We start from the raw sequence: 23,338 nt of genomic DNA on the forward strand, positions 1-23,338 counted from the left end.
CTAACTGGACTCTGGTTAATAATCTACTCTAAAACTATAACTGTAACAACCATTACCCGCACAGCTGCGCAATAGAAGAGGAAATTCATAAATTCACTACCAATATTCAAAACGCAATATCCAACGCTTCCTACCCTGTTAAAGATAAAAATTCACAAATTCCCCCCACTCAGATTAGAAATACTATTAAACAAAGAAATGAGGCTACAATCTGGCAACAATCTAGAAATCCCGCTGATAAAAGACATCTCAATTACCTCAACCGTAAAATTAAATTGGACATACAAGATTACAGAACAAGGAAGTGGGATCACCTACTTGAAAATTTGGAACCCAACATTGAGAACGTATGGAAAATAGCCCGTTCACTTAAAAATAACAACTGCAACAATGAACATGCTATTGAATACTCTGGAAAAACTTACTACTCAGACCAAGGTATTGCCGACCTCATGGCAGAAGAGCAAGAGAAAATTTCCCAATCTCTCCCTGCTACTAACTCGGATACGGAAGTGGAAGCAAATGACGCAATCAACTTTATTCGAAATTTTACCCCACACAGGCACATTCAGCTCACTTCTCCCAAGGAAATCAAGAATATTATCAAGTCACTTAAGCCGAAGAAAGCGAAAGGATTTGATCAGATTAACAACGAAGCGATAAAAGCTCTTCCTGATAGATGTATTGTTAATCTATGTAACATCATAAATGGATGCATCAGGCTTTCTTATTTCCCTCAACAATGGAAGCACTCTATTGTAATCTTTATCCTCAAACAGGGCAAAAATCCTAATATCAATAGCTACATACCCATCAGCCTTCTATCTGCTATGGGAAAGGTTTATGAAAAAATACTCAACAACAGATTAAATGACTTTCTTGAAAATAATGACATAATTGATAGAATGCAGTTCGGTTTCAGGAAAGGTCATTGTACAACCCATCAAGTACTCAATTTAGTTGAAATTATTGCCCTTGTTTCCAAAAAAAAAAAGAGCGCAGTCGCTGCGTGCTACCTCGATTTTGAGAAAGCTTTTGATCGAGTGTGGCATGCAGGGCTAATACATAAGCTCATCAAACTGGAAATTCCTAACAATCTTAGCAAAATTATTTTTTCATTCATTAAAAACAGAACCTTTCAAGTCCGTATTGGAAATACTTTATCTAAAAAGAAAAGGATGTTTTGTGGCGTCGCTCAAGAAAGTGTTTTGAGCCCCAAACTTTTTAACATCTATATTAATGATTTACCACAACCTCTCAATGCAAAAGTCCTGAAATACGCTGACGATGCAGTCGTCCTCTCGGAGTCTAGAAACCCTCAACTTGCCATCAATAATTTACAGATGCATATCAATAATATTGCACACTGATGCTCAATGTGGAAAATTACACTCAATGCTAATAAATGCAGCACAGTCCTTTATAGAAGATATAAGAAATTGCAAAGTGTAAATACAGAAATTAAAATTAATAATGTTTCTATCCTTCATGCAGATGCTTATAAATACCTGGGTGTCTACATCGACAAACATCTTACTTTCAAAAATCACTTACAATACATCGCAAATAAGGTATTACAATACATCGCAAATATCATTAACTACGACCCAACTATTGAATACACGGTAAAAAGACCTCGTTCAATCCATCATAACGCAAGATGGTGATTGTATGTTGTAAATAGTGTATATATTTTTCTATATTTAATCTAGAATTTAATTACTCAAGCTAATTTTCCAAGTTATTCAAGAATTTTTCTCTGTATTATGTCATGTGACCGTTCTGGTCGAATTTGAAATTTTCTGAAATGAACTCTTTTGATTTGCTAAGAGTCATCATGTGACTTCATTTGGGTGCTCCTCCCAAAGAATCTCTAAGGAGAAGAAGTAAAGGTTCCCCGGGGCAAATGTGGCTCCGTCAGACCGAAGAGACACATTATGTATATCCCTGAAGCTTACTTTAAAGGGGCAAACCATTCCAAAGCTATCCACCCTCCGTACCTCACTGCACATGTGCGAAATAACATCAGGAGGCAACAAAGCAGCATCAAAGAATGCAGCATGCCGTCGGCCATGTTAGCAATCTTTTACCACGTTGTTCGAAAACGTTCTTTGTTGTTGTAGTCAGAGGTACTTGGTTTTAGCTATGTGAAATTCTTTTAAAGGCCTTTTTAAATGTAATACTGTAAGTGAAATGGTTTTGGCTATCGGGTGAAAACTTTGCTCTTGGTTTTCACAATGGTCATTCCTAAACATTTTCATGGTAATTTGTTTTTAAAGTTGTTGTCGGATAAATATAATGTATTTCAGTGTTTTCAATTTATTTAGGGGTGCCTTTAATTGTCCTTAAATATTTTTTTCTGTTTCAGTTAGTTATTGCAAATTTTGCTTTTAAAATTTCACTGTAAAATTTTAACTATGGATCCATAAAAATTTATTACGGTTTGTATGGCATGTGTTTTCCCCCTTTTTAAGTTTACAGAAGAAAAGAATTAAGAAATTTATTTCATTTAAATTTTGTCTTCGTACGGCTCGCTGTTTAAATTGAAAGTAAAAATTGGACAGGATTTCTATAATTCGCCCCAAAATTCCAACTAACATCCTTTTGCTCATAAAACTCCAGAAATGTTTGAAAATAAAACATTTTGAGTTATTTCAAAGTAAAAAATTTATTATCTCCTCGAACTGCGCTGTTTAAATTTCACCCTGCGCTGATGTTTCACTGCATAGCCGTGGCTCTTCGGTACAGCGGCCCATAGGCGAAACAGGTTTACATTGCGTCTATGGAAGCTTTTATTCTTCTCCTTAGAGATTCTTTGCTCCTCCCTCACTCAGGGAACGGACACCGATGCAGTAGGACGGCTTTTACTTCTGACCTGACCGTTTGCATTTCTTTAGTTACTTTATTACCTGACTGCAAGATTTTGAGATCTAGAATTCACTTTTAAACTGCAGGACTACAAATCTTTGGAATTTTTCATCTCTGTGCGGGCGTTTACACCACTACTTTATACCAATTAATTGGCCATATGGCATGATAAAAATGGAATGGATTACGGCGCTTTGTAGCCAAGGCCATTTTTCTGAAAGGAATAGATTAGATTAGATTAGGGCTTTCATTTGTGTTCGAGTTATTCATGTGAAGATGCTTTCACGTGATTATGGCCGCACGACGAGAATTAACAGACTTTGAACGCGGAATGGTAGTTGGAGCTAGACGCATGGGTCATTACATTTCGGATATCGTTAGGGAATTCAACATTCCGAGATCCACAGTGTCAAGAGTGTGCTGAGAGTACCTAATTTCAGGCATAACATCTCACCATGGACAGCGCAGTGGCCGACCACCTGCACTTAACGACCGAGACCAGCGACGTCTGGGTAGAGTTGTCAATGTTCACAGACAAGCAACACTGCGTCAAATAACCGCAGAAATCAATGTGGGACGTGTCCGATAGGACAGTGCGGCGAAATTTGTCTTCCTTGGGCTATGCCAGCAGAAGACGACTCGAGTGCCTTTACTGACAGCACGACATCGCCTGCAGCGACTCTCGTGGGCTCGTGAGCATATCGGTTGGTTCCTAAACGAATGGAAAACCGAGGCTTGGTCAGATGAGTCATGATTTCATTTGGTAAGAGCTGATGGTAGTGTTCGAGTGTGGCGCAGACCCCACGAAGTTATGGACCCAAGTTGTCAACAAGGCACTGTTCAAGCTGGTGGTGGTTCCATAATGGTCTGGGCTGTTTTTACATGGCATGGACTCGGTCCTCTGGTGCAACTGAACCGATCATTGACTGGAAATGGATACCTTCAGCTATTGGAGATCACTTACAGCCATTCATGGACTTCACGTACTCAAACAACGATGGGATTTTTATGGATGACAATGCGCCATGTCACCGGGCCACAATTGTTTACGATTGGTTAAAAGAACATTCTGGACAATTCCAGCGAATGATCTGGCCACCTAGATCGCCCGACATGAATCCCATCGAACATTTATGTGTCATCATCGAGAGGTCAGTTTGTGCCCAAAACCCTGCACCGTCAACACTTTCACAATTATGGACGTCTATAGAGGCAGCATGGCTCAATATTCCTGCAGGGGACTTCCAACGACTTGTTGAGTCCATGCCACGTCGAGTTGCTGCACTTCGCCAGGCAAAAGGAGGACCGACAAAATATTAGGAGGTATCCCATGACTTTTGTCACTTCAGTGTAAATCTAATACAGATACTAAGTCGCGCCTTAGAGACATTAAAACTGCAATTTGAATTTCGTCAATCGGCCCAGCAGAGCGGGAGAAATAGAACAGTCTCATTTTGTTTTTGCACAGTGTACCTGGTTTTCCAATATTTATAATATTTACTAGAATGTATGGGTTCATTTTTGTATGTATATGCTGTTCCAACATTTCTCGTATTTAATAATATGTATTTGTTTAAATAATAGATGGATCTATGTGTATGGCTCGTATATGTTATGGTGCGTGTATGTCGGGGCATAAATATGGTTTTTACTTAGACATCTATTTTCCTAATATTTATCGTATTTAATAATATGTATAGGTAATAATATGTTAATAATATGTAAGGATATATAAAAACATGTATATGTTATGGTATGTATTAAGTACATGCCTATGTCTCGCTAATTGTATAGTGCGCGGTGGAACTTAAAACCACCATTTCTGTTCACCCAAAAGTATATGTACGCACTTTTCCAAGCACCGAAATGTATGTAAATTTACGTCTTGTGGCAGCCCCTTGTATGACCATGTATGTATAGTGTTACTACACATACATATACTTTACTGTCAATAAACTCCCAATGCGGCTCTTATTGGACGCCAGAAGAGTATGCTCAACTAGACAGTTGCGGGTACCGGACGATGCCCAATTTGTCATAAAAAGCCGTCCCTGCATTCACTTGTACACCTGTCTTTTGTAGACAGGGAAGTAGTAAAATTTCAAAGCAATGTTGGTACAGAAAATTAAGAAAACCATTATCACTGGTAATAGATGTCTTAAGAAAAGTTTACAATCAAAATTGTATTAAAAGAGGGAATAAAGTGCTTTAATACGACGGCTTTAGTAAGATCTCTACTTACCAGTTCTGAAACTTTGATTTTAACCAAAAGTATAAGAAACTCGTTTCTGAAAGGAATGTCATAAGATATCGTAAAGGCAAGCGAGGGTTAATCTATCTATTCGAAGAGGTAGATTGCTGGAATTCATTTCTAAAGGAAACTAGGTTATATTTATATCACACATGGGAAAAATTACGAAATCATTTATGCAGCCAGACTGTTCACCGAAATTTAAAGCAAGTCAAACTACCACTATTCAAAGATTTTACCTCTCAGCAGCTGAAGGGCGGATGGCACTAGTACTAACAGCTTGTGGTCACACCTGTGTAACATAGAGTTATATATAGTTATGTTATCGAATATATTAGAATTAACCGCATCAAATTTGCTGGTCAATTATAAATCATGAAATCAACTATTTATCATCTACAAATAACATTATAGTTAATACTAATAACACAACTGTAAGTAACACTCATTGCTAGTCAACTGTTTATCAACTATAAATTACCGTATTTTCCAGCGTGTAAGACGCACCGGCGTGTAAGACTCACCCCCCTTTTTTATGCACATATTTGAAGGATAAAACTTTTATTACTGAATACTGAATGAATTTACAGTATTTTAAATATAAAGTAATACACATACAAAGTAATACTTTCTGAAAACACCCAATCTATCTGGGAAAGAACACCTTTTAATGTTCTTCGTCAAAAGCCAGACGCTCATCTCCAGAGCTAAGTGAAGAGTCACTTGAAACCTCTTCTAAATCAGCATCTGAGTCCTCATACAACAAATTATCTTCTGTACCATCCAGTGCATTACTAATTGTAACACTTCTTAAATGATTTAACCACTGTGTTTTCACAGCATCGTATGAAGCTTTGACCCATTTAGAAATGACGTATCGACGCAATAAGTATCGGCGTATAAGAGCACCCCGTTTTTCAGACCTATTTTCAAAGGAAAAAAGTGTGTCTTATACGCCGACAAATACGGTACATCAATTGGTACGGTAAAATATTGCTGAGTCGGAAAAAAGTGCTTAACTGAGTAGAAATGTGGCCACAACGCGCAGTTCCATGATTAAGTCAAGAACTGAGGTTCCTTCAAATGCAAAGAAGGAGAGTAAAAATAAGTGACCAGTGTCCCGTGAATTAAGTGAATTACCAGTAAAAACTTTATAAAAATAATTTATTAATGGCCTTTGTTAGTTAACTATGTCTGTTTAAAATTCTATTATCTATAAGTTGCATTAATTTTTTATGCTTAAGTTTCCTTTTTATTTTCTCAGCAAAAATGTATTAATTAATAAAAAATATGAAAGTAAAAATTATCCTTCTTTCCATCTTGCGCTCACAAATCATTATGGGAATATCCATTTACACTTATTGAAGCATGCCTGAAAAAAGCATGTCTGCGATGTTATCGTCATGCGATGATTTGTAGATACTTTATTTTTTACCACGATATTTTCGACGACGATGTTTTTAAACTGCGATGTTTTTGAACCGCTTTATTTTCGACGACGATGTTTTGTACCACGATGTTTTAGAATTGCGATGTTTTTTTTCTCTTTGCGATGTTTTCTCCCACGATGTTTTGTAGCCCGACGTTTTCGCCTTGCGTTGTTTTCTCCGCGACATTTTCGTCTGCGATGTTTTTGCCGCGATGTTTTCGGCTGTAACCTTCTAAGCAATACGTAATTCTCTCTCTCTCTCTCTCTATATATATATATATATAAACACTTTTACAATTTTTTCGACAGCTAAGGGCGTTTAACGAAAACCATCTATTTAACTCTTTCACAACAGTGCACTCGAAAATCTTTTTTACTCAAGCATCTGAAACGCCCGTATTATACATACGTATTTTTATTGGAATGTATTTCCTTCAAAATGCCAAGTAGCCCCTCCTCCCCTTGTTTACGTACCGTTTTCTGTCACATGTAAGTTAATTACGAGTATCACATTTATTATTATTAAGAAAATTAAAATTGGAGAACTATATATGTTTCTTCTTGCACGTTGCACAAAGAAAATACTGAAACTTTTTCTTGGGTTAGAGTTGACTTTAGGGTGCCCCTTGTATTATTGCGAAGTTGTTGTTTCTTTTATCGCCAAGTTGTTGTTCCGTTTATTGTTAAGTTGTTGTTTCCTTTATGGTAACCTGAGTAGTTGAAAGTTATGGAAACCCTATTATGACGTAATTGGTTGCATGAATTTGACTGATGGGTGCGTGTGGTTAGTAAATACATTGATTGTTTCATTGTTCAGACGGTAGAATGGTTGAATATAGTAAGATTAATTTGAAGTTTCTGTACGATTTGGAACGAAAGTGGGAAAATGCATTAATTGACTGGTATGTAAATGAAGGTTTACTTAGTAGCCATTTTCGGGACAGTTCCGAATACGTAGGATATTTTTTACTCTTATTTTTGTTATTTATGTGGCGATGCCGATATACGGATTCTAGTTCAGATAATTTTAGGAAGTTTTTGGATGCCTGTTAAGGAATTTTGTGGGCCACAGAGGTAAGCGGATATTTGCTTTGCGTAATGCTTAAATGCATAATCCATTTTTATGTTAGTTTATTGTTAGGTTTAAAATGTAGTTTATTGAGATTATGTATTTTTTTTTTTTTTTTTTTGCCTGTACTGTAGAATTCAGTGCTCCTTTGACTTTTTAAGTGAAAATATATAGATGTGTACATGGACACCGAGTTTGTGCAGTTCTTTGTCTTGTTATTTTGGCTTCATGTAGTGGCGATTTTTGGCGCAAAAATCGCTGCTATACAAGCCAAAATAACAAGTGGAAGACTTGCACAAATTCAGTATCCATGTACCGTCAAAAATAGCTTGGCCAACGGGTATTTACCCTTTCTTGAATCTTAGACTAGTTTTTGGCTTTTTGTTTCTTTCCGTTTAGCCGAAAGGCACCCCTCCTCTTTTAGCCGCTGGCTTTTTTTTTTTTTTTTTTTTTTAAAGCTGTTTTGCTTAGTTGACGTGCTCTTCCCTGTTTTAGCCTATTAGCTTTTGCCCACTTTGGTAGTCGCCACCTGCCTAATCCTCCTGTCGCCTCCTGCCTAATCCGGAGTGAGATAACGGAGTGGTTAGAAACGTGGATTCCAATCGTTACACTTTAACAATCGTTTTGTAACAATTAGAATAGTTACAAAACACCGCAGTTGCTTTCAGTAGCAGGAGCGGTTATAAGAGTTTGTTGTTGTACCCTTTCTTGAAGGCTTCTCAAACACACATTTCGATTATTCTATTTTTTTTTTTTATGCATGTTCGAAAACATTCTTTTACATAGAAATGCAATCGGAAATGTAGACGTTATTTCGTTGCGACAATTCAACAACCTTTAGGCTTCTCACATCATCGCATAGAAAACAAGAAAACACTCTGAGAACGTGAAACCAGCTGACGTTTAACCTTACTTCGCTTAGTAAGGGCAGCGTTTTCTTGCATTCACGTGCCGTGGCGTGGTCTTATGTGCTTCCCCCGGCTTCACTCTCTTCGTATTGCAATAGCGGATACGTATTTATTCTGACCTCCTTGTTTAGGACGATTACGATGTGAAGGAGTTAAGAAAAGGGATATCTTTGTGGAAGTCTTTGCAGCGCAAGCGACATCGTGTTTACATTATACACTAGAAAAATCAGAAAAGTGCCCATGCAGCCTTTTTCTGTAGAATTTGAATCCGGATCGCAGTACGAATGCTTAGCGATATTATCCAATTGGCCATACCTAGGAGGGGGAAGAAAAGAAACAAGACTGCAGCAATGTGAAGCAAATTGCTCTTGTGATGATTTTAATTTAAGTAAAACGAATACATGCTTTATTTTTTTTTAAATAGAACTAAATATTTCATCGCTGGACAAGGTAATAAGTTATAATTTAATAATTTGACAAATGTGAAAGTTTCTCGGATCCCATTAACAGTTAAATTATTATTACCTCTTATGCCTTTTTCGAATTGTCTTCATTTTATTTTAAATATTAAAATTTAGTATTACATTAAGGCTGCTGCCACATATTTATAACGATTTTCATTGTATTTTTAAAAATATTTTACCTAAAATTGTTGTGTTTTATACATTCCATTTGATCAAAATTTGGCTTCAAGGAGAAAAATTCTTCAAAATACATAACCTTATTCTTCCTTATCTTTCTACGCCATAATTTCCAAGACAAAAAAGCTTTTTGTTAGTAGCAGGGGAGGTATTTTATCCCTTTTCACGTGAACATATTTACAAAGTACAATGAAGGTTGTAGGTCGACGTGTGGATAATCCGCTTCTTAAAAGCCCAAAAGAGTAAAAATTCATGGATGATCCATGCATCAGGAGATTTAATATGTGGGTTACATGTTTCTTGTTACACTTTTACTGTGCCATCTCTTTCCTGGGAATTAATAGTGGATTTGGAAGTACGGTTGCTTGCTTTGTCTTGATGCTGTTCTACTGACTGACGGCACTCTGGGTAAACAGAAGGTATTCCATATTTAAAAACTGGGATATAAAGTATGTTCCTGATAATATGTGGCGTTGAGCTTAACAGTTTTCTGCACTCTCTTTAATTTTTATTTGTCATTTTATCAAGAACCAACAACAATCATAAATCCCTTTGAAAACCTTTCTTTACATTCTTTGAAACCGTGCTTTAAGATTGCTTTTATTTTCTTTGATGCTAATAAATGGATATTTTTTGTTGTGGTTATTTAAATATACCCAAGATTCATATTGTGTGACAAAATTTTTCCATGTTTGTCCGAATAATTATTTCTCATACAGAATTCTGTAGCGCGTTCTGCTTTTGGCGATGTGTTGTAGAGAAAGACAATGCACATTACGTTTCTTCGCCTCTCTAGGATTCGATACATTTGGCACTGAGCATTTTAGTGATTATGGCAATTGACCTTTGAGTTCGAAGATTTTCTTTTACCTTTAACGTTCTTACGTTAGCAACATTCGAGACATTTCATGTTTCCCTTGGTTATGTATTTTGAAGAATTTTTCTCCTTGGAGCCAAATTTTGACGTGTTTTCCTTTCCTTTTTTTTATTGACAATATTATCTGTTGTTGCTTTAGATACCGAAAAATCATGGCTTTCACAGCATTTTTAATAACTAAATACGAAACATTTTCTTGAGAAAATGCAAAAATAGAGCTCTCTGTCCATTGATTCTTCAAAAGAGCCGTTTTACATTAAAAAAGTTGTCAACTAGCAGAAGATAAAATATAGTTGCAGTTAAAAACGTTTTCCAAGCAGGCTATTTTTTACAGCAAAACAAAATTGTCTAAAAAATGTGCAAACAGCCTCAATATACCCAATAAAGTTATTAAAATGACACTTTTTACCTTCACAGTATCCGTGCTCCATCGCATTATGAGGATAACAAGCACATACTTTCTTTCCGTTTACGATACTGCAATCACCATTTCTGCAATTGCATTCTAGAGAAAGAGAGAAAATGTTTCAAACCATGCATTTCTACACACACACACACACACATATATATATACAAGATGATTCTAAATTGTTTTTACAAATTAAGAGGGGGTGGTAGTACTCATCCAGATGAGCAATTAATTGCCATAGAACATAGGGTCGCATTCCACTCTGAGAGGCAGAAAAGAAGAAGATTAAAATTCCAATCTGAACTTACAACAGTGTTGGGAAAGTGAATGAACGAGACCAAATGTTGCACAATCAGTTCAGTGACAAACTCACAGAGAGTGTACAAATCGTATAAAACCAAGAACTTGGCGTTCGAGTGTTAATTACAGCTGAGACTTTGATGGCTAACACTCAAAAGCACATCTTTGGTTGGCAAAATCTCCACTTCGCAAATGCTTGCAACAAGTTAATTATCTAAATTATTAGGGAGGGAGAAAAACTACCTTGATATCAAGTATCAAGGTAAAAGTTGTTTTTCTCTTAGCCATCTTCTATCCTGTCTTCCTGAACTTACTCTGCTGCGCTCATTCTACTTGAAGAGCCCTTCTATGGGGTTACAGCCGAAAACATCGCGGACGAAAACGTCGCGGAGAAAACAACGCAAGGCGAAAACGTCGTACTACAAAACATCATAGAAAAAAACATCGCAAAGAGAAAACATCGCAGTTATAAAACATCGTGGTACAAAATATCGTCGTCGAAAATAAAGCGGTTCAAAAACTTCGCAGCTTAAAAACATCGTCGTCGAAAATATCGTGGTAAAAAATAAAGTATCTACAAATCATCGCTTGACGATAAAATCGCAGACATGATTTTTTTCAGATTTTAATAATTGTAAATGGATATTCCCATAATGATTTGTGAGCGAAAGATGGAAAGAAGGATAATTTTTACTTTCATATTTTTTACTAACTAATACATTTTGGCTGAGAAAATAAGAAGGAAACTTAAGCATAGAAAATCAATGCAACTTATAGCACTTAATATAATTTTAAACCGATATAGTTAACTAACAAAGGCCATTAATAAATTAATTTTTATAAAGTTTTTACTTGTAATTTTTCATGAAAAGTGTAATCTATAAGTTGCATTTAATTTTCTATGCTTAAGTTTCCTTCTTACTTTTTCAGCAAAAATTTATTAGTTAATAAAAAATGTGAAAGTAAAAATTATCCTTCTTTACGTCTTGCGCTCATAATCATTACGGGAATAACCATTTACAATTATTAAAACCTGAAAAAAGCATGTCTGCGGTGATTTGTAGATACTTTATTTTTTACCACGATATTTTCGACGGCGGTACTTTTAAACTGCGAAGTTTTTGAACCGCTTTATTTTCGACGACGATGTTTTAGAATTGCGATGTTTTCTCTTTGAGATATTTTCTCCCACGATGTTTTGTAGCACGACGTTTTCGCCTTGCGCTGTTTTCTCCGCAACGTTTACGTCCGCGATGTTTTTGGCGCGATGTTATCGGTGGACACCTTCTATGGGACACGAAGTTCTGACAGCCGGAAAGCAGCATGAACTTTTCATGCTAATCTCGGCACGCAGCGGACGTTGGAGTTAGTTGATAATATTCAGCTTTTGATTACATAGTCAAATTCTCGGTTTTATCCGCTTTGTGCACTCTCTGTGAGTTTGTGACTAAACTGATTCTGCAACATTTGGTCTCGTTCATTCGCTCTCCCAACACTTCCAACAAGTTCAGATTGGAATTCTAATATACTTCTTTTCTGCCTCTCAGAGTGGAATGCAACCCTATATTCTATGGTAATTATTGCTCATCGGGATGAGTACTATCCCCCCTCTTAATTTGTAAAAGTAATTTAGAATCACTATATATATAATTAATCATATAGATATATATATATATATCTATGATTAATTAATTGAGATTCATTAAAATTGAACATTACTTTAGTAAAGAAATTATATATGTATACTTCTGAATTATAGTTTCAATAAAAGATTCATTATTATTACGATTAAAAGGAGATTAATTTTTATTTGTATTTTCCTTTCGCATGTTTATTTTTCGAGATTGTTCTACTATGAATTCTCTTTTTAGTTCTACTACTTTCGATATTACGTTAAACCTCTCATACACGGTTGCAATTATTATATTATGGAGAAATCGCCTTGCTTTTATGCCAATTTACTAGTTAATTTAGATGCTTTGTCTTGAGACGAAGTTTATTATACTTCAATCCAGCAGCTACAGCGAAAGACGGGTTAATTTTTTTTTTTTCTAATTTTTAATTAGAATTTTTAGCCTATTTATGTATTTCTTTATATATATATAAATGGTAACAAATTTCAAATTAAGATAATATATATTGTACAAGTATAACAATTTAATTTATTTACAGCACATAATTACATAATCAAGAGAAAGTAATTAAATCAAAATTAGGTCATGAAAGACGGCAGCTTCCTAACGGGAGAAACTCATATTAAGAACTGAAAGAAAAATAATTGAAATAAAATTAATAAACTGAGTATATCAGAGTGTTCATATTTAAACACATGAAAAAAATATAAAAGCTCCTTGGAAAGAGTAATTAATTTTTAACAACATTTTATATATTTTCTAACATTTTTATTATATTCTAAAATTTTATTTTATTGTTTTCGTTTCAATTTTGCATTGCTTCTGTATTCATTTTGATATGAGTATTTTGTTTTATAAAGTTGCTCTCTTTCATCATCTAATTTTGATTTAGTTATGTTTTCTTTGTTACATGAAATATGATGAAATATGTAAAATAAATAAACATAAGTTAAAAAGCAAGTTCTAAATCTAATTATTTTCACCACCAAACTGCTGTTTTTCATGAAAGGCTATACATGAAATATTAAGGAATTATATTTTGGTGTTTTTAACACAGTTGAATTAGACATTATTGTCATAATTCTTACATTATTTTTAATTTAAAATTAGACTGTCGGCTAATCATCCATCTCTCTTATTACTGCTGGGTTCCCGGGCATACGGGAATAAAGGGAAACGAGCTTGAAGACATCGCGGCAAAATCTGCTGTCGAACTGTCCAGTCGCCTTATCCCTTTTAGAGACATCTGCTGTGTCATCAAGGGAAAGATACGAAAAAAATGGCAGCAAATTTGGGATGTTCAGCATCACAACAAGTTGAGAAACATCAAGCCTAGAATTGAGCATTGGGATTTTGCTGGAAATCGTAAAGAGGACGTTCTTTTGACTCGACTCAGAATTGGTCACACCAGAGTCACACATAGCTATCTTCTCAAAGCTGAAAATGAGCCTGTTTGTTTTAATTGTAATGTTTGTTTATCTGTTCGTCATATTTTAATTGAGTGTCCATGTTTTAATAGTCTTCGCCAGAAATATTTTAATAGCTATGACTTACCTCTCGACCGTTTAATCGGAAGAGAGGTCAATTCTAATTTATTTTATTATTTAAAAGAGATTGGCTTTTATTACCAAATGTAATTTGTTTTGAAGACTGTGTCTTGAATGTTAATATGTGCTTTTAACTTGTTTTTATATGACTTCATCCTCTGGATTTGGTACATTTATCTACTTGTTTTTATTTATTGAATTTTAATGTCATCAATTGTAATCATATCACCTTTTGTTTGGCGCGTCATAATCATCTCTGGTTTTTGCGCCATAATCACTCACTCACTCACTCACTCACTCATCTCTCTTATTAACAAATAGGCCTTCTAGTTTCTGTGACATTAGACATATATATATATATTCTCAAAGATTGTTCACAAATTAGGTTACGGTTTATTAAACGCTGCCGAAATTAATCACAATTTTTTAACTGCTTCAATTTAAAAACGTTTTTTACATTGCACTACACGATTCTCGTTCGTTGATTTGAAAAAATAATTATTTTGGTTCTCAGTCCAAGAAATTTTAGTTCTCAGTCCAAGGTTCAAATTATTATCATGATGATGGTGCTTAAGGAAAGGTCTTTCAAACTGTTTATACAGCATAACAGAAATAAAAATATTTTACATAATAATAACTTATTTCAATAATTATCAAAAATTACCAAATATGTACGATTCTAAGTTTATTACGTATTATTCACGTTTTAAAACAGACGTACTAAGCATCCTTCTGAAATTGTGGTTTCATTCTTATTTGCATTTTACTTTCTCGTCATTAGCTTCCTTTACACGGTGGTTTTAAAGTCATAACAGGTTTAAGCTTCTACTAAGCAATCAGACTTTGACAGGCTACAAAAATAGAATTAAAGCTTTTATATAAAAGTTTTAACTTTATGCCAGAGCTGGTATAAGAACCAACGATCACATCGATTGATAGTTTAGCTGAATGAGCTACGCATATACGCATGCGCAACTTTCTTTTCTTTGATTTGCTATGGCATGGACTTATGACTTTTATGTCTTAAACCACAAAGCTTTATAACTACAAAACCGTAACCTATACGAAGCCTAAGACTCCACAATTCTTAAAAAATAAGCTTAAGAAATTGCCTAAGTTCTCTGTACCGACTGATGTGTTATTTTTCCAGTGGTTAATGGGTGCTTGAGAAGTTAGTTGAAAAGGCATCCACTCTTGCATAAGATAACTGGCCCTTTCAGAACTGCATCTAAATATTTCAAAATTTACAAAAAATAATTATATAAAAATATATCTCATTAGTTCTGATAAATGGTAGCGTTCACCTTTTTCTTTTATGAGAGTTTAAAAGCAACAAAAATTCAGAGGTAATAATAATACTCTGATTCTGAATCAACACTCCCAGCATACTGCATTTTCAAATTCCATTATTCAGTTACATAATTATAACAATCATTCACCATAATTTTAGATATCATAATTTTAACCCAAAGAAGCATTAGCTCAGAAGGGCTATTATTCTCGAAACAGGACTCTGCGTTGAAACACTTTTTAAATTGTTACTACAAAATATTACCATCCCGTGTTATTTTAAAAGAGATTAAATAAAAAAGAATGTGCATTAATGTAGGTGTTTCTCGCATTGTAGAAAAAGGACGGAAACTAGAGCCATCAAATTTTAAATAATGTAATCCTCCACCCGAACATGGGCACCTGAATGTCCGAATTTTGAATTTCGAGTTTGTTCTATTGCTGCTGGCCATTAAAACACTGCTGGCCATTAAAATTGCAACACCATGAAGGAAAGCAAATACAAAAAAGGTATTTATTGCACGTAAACAATATGGCATGAAGAGGAAATGATTAAACTTGTAAGCGCTTTAGAGGTTCACAGGAGTGCGAAATTCGTAGAAACAGCTGCCACCCTGGCAAATAAAGCAGTCCTTCCCCGGTTAGCCATGGAGTCGAACTGGGCTCGGATGACAGAAACAGGAGTGAGTGAGTGAGTGATTATGGCGCAAAAACTAGAGATGATTATGACGCGCCAAACAAAAGATGAGATGATTACAATTGATGACATTAAAATTCAATAAATAAAAACAAGTAGATAAATGTACCAAATCCAGAGGATGAAGTCATATAAACACAAGTTAAAAGCACATATTAAAATTCCCTGGCAAATAAAGCAGTCCTTCCCCGGTTAGCCATGGAGTCGAACTGGGCTCGGATGACAGAATCAGGAGTGAGTGAGTGAGTGAGTGAGTGATTATGGCGCAAAAACTAGAGATGATTATGACGCGCCAAACACAAGGTGGGATGATTACAATTGATGTCATTAAAATTCAATAAATAAAAACAAGTAGATAAATGTATCAAATCCAGAGGATGAAGTCATATAAACACAAGTTAAAAGCACATATTAAAATTCAAGACACAGTCTTCAAAATAAATTACATTAGGTAATAAAAGCCAATCTCTTTTAGATAATAAAATAAATTACAATTGAACTCTCTTCCGATTAAACGGTCGAGAGGTAAGTCACAGCTATTAATATATTTCTGGCGAAGACTATTAAAACATGGACACTCAATTAAAATATGACGAACAGATAAACAAACATTACAATTAAAACAAACAGGCTCATTTTCAGCTTTGAGAAGATAGTTATGTGTAACTCTGGTGTGACCAATTCTGAGTCGAGTCAAAAGAACGTCCTCTTTACGATTTCCAGCAAAATCCCAATGCTCAATTCTAGGCTTGACGTTTCTCAACTTGTTGTGATGCTGAACATCCCAAACTTGCTGCCATTTTTTCCGTATCTTCCCCTTGATGACACAGCAGATGTCTCTAAAAGGGATAAGGCGACTGGACAGTTCAACAGCAGATTTTGCCGCGATGTCTGCAAGCTCGTTTCCCTTTATTCCCGTATGCCCGGGAACCCAGCAGTACAGGATTTCATATCCTCGTATCGTTAAATTTCTATGAATTTTGAGAACATCCACTACCACAGGATTCTGAATGTTGGGAGAAGCTTCCAAGGATTTAAGAGCACTATACGAGTCTGTATAAACTATGAACTTTTTGTGGCAGAGCTTTGAGATGTAAAAAAGACCATAATATATTGCAGAGAGTTCAGATGTTAGGACTGAGAAAGCATGGTGTAGGCATCTGCTCTCAATGTAATCTTCAAATACAAAAGCCATCCCGACATGATCATTTGACTTTGATCCATCTGTGTATATCGGATGATAACTGCTATATTTGTGCCTGTGCTCAGCGAAAAGTAGTCTGTAAACGATCTCGTTAGTGCTCGCCTTTACGTGATGTTTAAAAACATCAAGAAGCTGGATCCGTGAATTTTCCCAAGGTGGAATTTCAAATTTCTGTACTGCTTGGGGGTGCATATCAGAGAGGGAGAGTTCCTCAATGACAGGGCGAACTCTTAAAGGGAAAGTAGGAACACAGGATGGACGTGTTTCAAATAATGTGTTACACTCATTATCAAGTAAGCACAGCTTATTGGGATGTTCAGGTTGAGATAGAGTATTAAAATATTGCAAAAGAGACAATTGCTCACGCCTCAGATAAAGTGATGGTTCGTTAGAGTCAACATATAGGCTCTGCACAGGAGAAGTCCTGAAAGCTCCTGAACAAATCCGCAGACCTTGATGGTGAACAGGATCCAGTTTTAACAAAACAGATGACCGAGCGGATCCATAAACAACTGAGCCATAGTCCAGTCTAGAGCGGATAAGCGCTCTGTAAATGCGAAGCATGGAGCAACGCTCTGCAACCCAGGAGGTGTTCGCCAACACTTTTAAAATATTTAGTGTTTTTAGACACTTCTTTCTCAGGTTTAAAACATGAGAAAGGAAAGTCAATTTTCGGTCGAACGTCACTCCTAAAAATTTTACTTCAGGCGCAACTGGAATAATTGTACCATTCAAATATAACTCAGGTTCAGGATGGAGACCACGCTTCCTACAAAAGTGCACGCACACAGTTTTCTGTTTCGAAAATGTAAATCCCTGTTTGTCTGACCATTCTTGGATCTTATTCAGAGCCATCTGCAGTTGCCTCTCTACATATCTCATGTCTGCTCCTCGACAGCTAATCTGCAGATCATCAACATATAGAAATCCCAAGATGGTGGGAGGAAATTCTTTTAATACAGAGTTTATTTTTAAACTAAACAGGGTTACACTAAGCACACAGCCTTGAGGCACACCCTCTTCTTGTTCAAAAACATCTGATAAAACAGAGCCAATTCTTACTTGAAAAGTTCTAGGGTTCAAGAAATTCTGAATGAAAATTGGTAGGTTGCCGCGCAAGCCACTCTCGTGAAGATCGCGAAGTATACCGTATCTCCATGCCTTATCATAAGCTTTCTCAATGTCAAAAAATATTGAGACAAGGTGACTTCTTCTTACAAAAGCTTTTCGAATAGATGTGTCTAAGAGGAGCATATTATCTACGGTAGTCCTGCCCTTTCGAAAACCGCTTTGATAAGGTGATATAATATTATTTTTTTCCAAGAAGTAGACTAAGCGGCTGTTTACCATCTTTTCAAACAGTTTGCAGAGGCAACTCGTAAGGGCAATTGGCCGATAGTTGGAGAGATTCCTTGGATCTTTCCCTGGGTTAGCAATAGGAATGACAACAGCTCTCCTCCATGCACTGGGAAAGGCACGCTCCTTCCACACCCTATTGTAAAGAGTGAGAAGGGCATTCAGTGACTTATAGGACAGATGATTTAGCATTTCAAAATTCACGCCATCAAGACCCGGAGAAGACCTATGTGTCTGCAATAAAGCACTCCTTAATTCAAGCATAGTAAAGTCTCTATTGTAAGGCTCAGATTTTGAAGAGTTGAATGCGATGGGATTTATTTCAGAGTGCTGCTTCATAGAAAGAAATGCAGGTGTATAGTTTCTGCTGGAAGAAACGGAAGCAAATGTCTCACCAATAGTATTCGCAATTTCTTCTATGGAGCTAATCACTCGGCCATCTTTTTCCAAAAAGGAAAGTGAGTGGTCTTTATATATGCCGCATGCTTTTTGAACTCTTTCCCAAACCTGCTTGCTAGGCGTGGAGGATGTTATTGACGACACATATGAAATCCAGGAATCCCTCTGGCTCTGCCTTCTTACTTTTCGTGCATTTGCTTTGGCTCTTTTAAAGGCTATGAGGTTTCGCAGAGTAGGATATCTACGAAAAATACCCCATGCTTTTTTCTGTTTTTCAGTGCTTCATGACAGTCGCGATTCCACCATGGTTTTGAATATTTTAGTAGTTTTCCTGATGTTCTAGGAATGGAGAGCATAGCTGCCTGAATAATAGTATTAGTAACAGCTTCAACAGCGTCATCGATATGCCCATCTTCTACCATTTGATCTCTGAGCTCTGCAATGGAAGAGAAGAGTTCCCAGTCTGATCTGTCCAGTATAAACCGAGGGAGTCTCGTCATGGGATTTGCTCCTCTTCGTGCAAGAAACACAAGAATGGGATAATGATCACTGTTGTAAAGATCTTTAACCATATTAAAAGTGCAAAAAGGCAACAGAGATGGTGAACAGATGGAAGTAAGTATCTTGCCCATTATTGAGGAGACAAAGGATATGATCTTCGATCATCTGCTCAATTTGTCTTCCTCGGCAATTTGTATCTTTACTACCCCAGAGCGGACTATGGCCGTTAAAATCTCCTATTATGATAAAAGGCTCAGGCAGCTGCTCTAAAAGACCATTTAAATCTTGCTGATCAATATGCTCATTTGGAGGCAAATACAGAGAAACGACTGAAACAACAATATGTAGATTTATTTGAGTAGCGACAACTTGGAGGGATGTCGTCAAAGAAAGCACATTTGAGGGATAATCCAGTGAGGTGAGGAGACCTACACCTCCATTGGCACGCTCACCTGCAATATTATCTTTCCTGACGAAAGAAAACCTCCGAAGTTTTGCCTGTTGTTCTGGTTTTAGATTTGTTTCCTGTATTGCGAAGCATACAGGATGATAAGCATTAATTATGGCTTTGATGTCGAGCAAATTTCGGTGGAAACCGCGACAGTTCCATGACATGAGGTTGGCCATTATGAATGGTTTTTGTTTTTCCTGTGCTGTTCTTTTGTTTTTCGTGGAAGTAGATGCCTGGGAACTTCTAGACCCTCTTCTACTTCCATAAAGTCTGAATCCGCAGATTCAGAAATCATCTCATCAAAAGAGCTATTGCTGTGACTTCTATTTTTATTGGATATTTTATGTGTACTAGTTTTCGGCTTACTTTGAATAACTGTTTCTTTCTTTTGTACTATATGGGTTGCATTTTCTTTTTTTTGTTGGATGAAGACGGTTGGGTTTTATTTGGTAGGGTCTGTGTGCCTATTGATGTTTGGGTGGCAACTGTACGAGATGATTTAACAGCACTGGCATATGATGTATTCGGTCGAAGCTGTGTGCTCTGGACTAATCTTCTGGCTTCGGCATATGAGATGTTCCTCGTAACCTTTGCAGTCTGCACTTCTTTTTCCAATTTCCATTTTGGGCAGAGGCGTGAAATTGCTGGGTGCTCACCCTTGCAGTTTATACAAAGAGGCGCAGCGGTACAATTTTCAGAATCGTGGCCAATCTGTGAGCATCGGGCCCATGTGAGGTTGCCACGACAAGACGTCTTAGAATGGCCGAAACGCTGGCATTGGAAACATCGCATAGGGTTTGGAATATAAGGTCTTACAGCAATATTTAGATATCCGGCCTTAATATTCTTAGGCAGATCAGGCGTGTTGAAGGTAAGGATCATGTGTTTCGTGTCTATCAACTTACCTTCTTTACGCATATTGATCCGCCTTACACCGCAGACATTTTGTTCGGAGAGTTCAGAAGCGATCTCTTCTTCAGAAACATACAGAAGGTCGAACTCTGAGATTACACCCCGACAATAGTTGAGTGACTTATGTGGTGTTACAGTGACATTCGCTTGCCCAAGTTTAGTTATCTGAAGTAAAGAAGCAGACTGGGTGGCTGAGGTTGTATCAATAAGCAAGTCTCCGGAGCGGAGACGCTTTATATTTCTCGGCTCACCAATACAGGACTGGATGTATTTGTTTATTACGAAAGGAGACATCTTATGCATTTCGCCAGAAGGACTAGAGATGACTAGGAAACGGGAACTATGTTATGATTTTTTTCATTTGTATCTGTACGTAATTTTTTTGCAGTAGACTTTTCAGAACTAGGTTGAGTGAGTTCTTTAGCAGTAGACGTTTCAGAAATAGGTTGAATGACTGGTTTAGCAGTAGATGTTTCAGAACTAGGTTGAGTGACTGGTTTAGGAGTAGAAGTTTCAGAACTAGGTTGAGTGACAGGAGTGATTTGAGTGACTTGAGTGACAGGAGTGACTGGAGTGACTGGAGTTACCTCGAAATCTTTTATTAAGTAGATATGAGAAGCCATAGTGAAAGAATAAAGATTCGGGTCCGACGGCCCCGCCCACCACGGAGCCCTACAAGGGAACACAGATTCCTGTGTTAGGGCTAGCCGGACCTATACGCAAACTGAAGCTCCACAGTCGGCTTTCCCGAAAGCAGGTACTCCCGAGAGCTTGACCCCAAGCCACTGACACAAGGACTAGTGACCAGCCGATTGACACCCGTGAGGACGACTAAGGTGTCTCCCGTTTAGCTGAATAGAGGCCAAAGTAGTGTGTTGGGGACAGTACCTCGCCCCTCAACTACCAGGACCCTCCTTTCCAGCGACACGGGTCTCCACGCACGGCAAACACGTGGGCAGTTTTCTCGCCACTCGAAGACTAGAGACAAGGTCTGTTCCAGCCTCTCGTGACGAGCCCCAAACTCCGTAGAGAGAAACCACAAGGGAGAAGGGAAGGGAAAAGATTCCAGCCCAGAGGAGAGGAGACGGAAAAGAGGATAGATCACTGGGGCTCCAGGATCGTGACACCCGTCTCATCAAGAAGATGATCCCCTGAAGGGCTAGGGTACCTCGGGATTGCCACACCCGTACTCACAAAAGTGAGCCCCCTGAGGGGGAGAGAAACAGAAAAATCATTCCATACTGCTTCAAGTATTTGTCACTCTTCATCAACCATATTAGCTGGAGAGGTGTGGCGGGCCAGTCTCTCATCAAGCCATTACAAGGTGTTTTTAATGGGTAACAAATTTGGAGCCTTCGAATTCCAGGGCAGCAATCGAATACCCTGAGCGTCGCGGAAGGTCAGAACAACGATGTGCAACATATCGTCTTGCATTATCTTGTTGGAACATAACGTTTGGGTGCCTCGAAGATAGGGCACAACCACTGGACGTAAGATGTCAGAAATGTACTCATCTGCGTTCAAATTACCGTCGATCCGAACTAGGATATGTGCATGTCGAGTACCCAGTGGCTGCCCAAACTAACACACCAGGTACGGGGCCCCTATTCCGATATCGAATGCAAGCAGGCGACGTGCACTCTCCTCGGACACTCCAGACACATATACGTCCATCAGAATACTGCACGTAGAACCGGGTTTCATTTAAAAAGGCGATATTGTGCCACTTCTGTACCCAGCTTTGTTGTTTGGCACGCCAGAGTCGCCGTCTCTCTCTATGCTGCATTGTCAAAAGAACCCGAAGTAATGGTTACTCTGCTGATAGTCCACGCTGCTACAAACGTCAACGCACCTTACTAGCTGATCCCGTGCGTGCCGCAAACATGCCCATTTCCTGACTAATTGTCCGTGAAGTGGCCGTACGAGTCTTGCAGGGCTGACCTCATATTATGTCTGTCCTCTCGGGCGTTAGTCGTTTTGATCCTGCATGCCGTTCAGTATGACCCTCAGCAATCCATCGATTCAATATTTGCATGACAGTGGTTGGAGGCCTTCAGTATCCGGGCGATATCACAGAACGATAACGCAACGATCCTGCCTCCATTAAATATCGAAACTTTCTGGTAAGCATTTTTTTCTTATTATTCGAGGCATAACACGATATTCTGAGCAAACTCGAACCTTACAAAGCACTTTCCGAATGAGAAATCTACTACTAAACTTTTCTTTTACGCAGTGCTTCAGATACCGTTTCTCCCTCATGCGTCGTCCATAAAATTTTAAAGAATTTTTATAACAAACTCAGCGATTTCAAAGCGAGCAATGGCTACACTCTACAGAAAATATTCATTTTTATCTCCAGCGCGGGAGACTTTGTATCGGTAATTCTAAAGATATGCTGTTTTTAAATATTTTGTGATGTTGCTGTTGAATTGAGTTTTACGTGGTTTAAGTGCGAAGCAAATGATATTTAAAAAACAAGGCAAACACACAAAACGTTAAAACGACTATCTTTTGGGGCGTAATATAAAATCTGAAGGCTTTCAGATTTTTCAACGTGTTTTTTTTAATATATAATTTTTTTATAATTATTGA

General features: G+C 37.2%; 1 protein-coding gene across 2 annotated transcripts in view; it reads right to left on the minus strand.

The window, feature by feature from the left end:
* The window catches only part of LOC118204158 (uncharacterized), a 115,745-nt gene that overhangs the window by 30,088 nt on the left and 62,319 nt on the right, over window positions 1–23,338 (minus strand). For both annotated transcript variants that reach the window (XM_085827285.1, XM_085827286.1), the window contains one exon: window positions 10,453–10,548. In XM_085827285.1, the coding sequence (XP_085683411.1) occupies window positions 10,453–10,548 (96 nt within the window). The remainder of the gene's footprint in view (window positions 1–10,452; window positions 10,549–23,338) is intronic.

Source organism: Stegodyphus dumicola, chromosome 11 (genome assembly GCF_044657685.1).
Source record: "Stegodyphus dumicola isolate Sdum_Otavi_A_Nest chromosome 11, ASM4465768v1".
NCBI lineage: Eukaryota > Metazoa > Arthropoda > Arachnida > Araneae > Eresidae > Stegodyphus > Stegodyphus dumicola.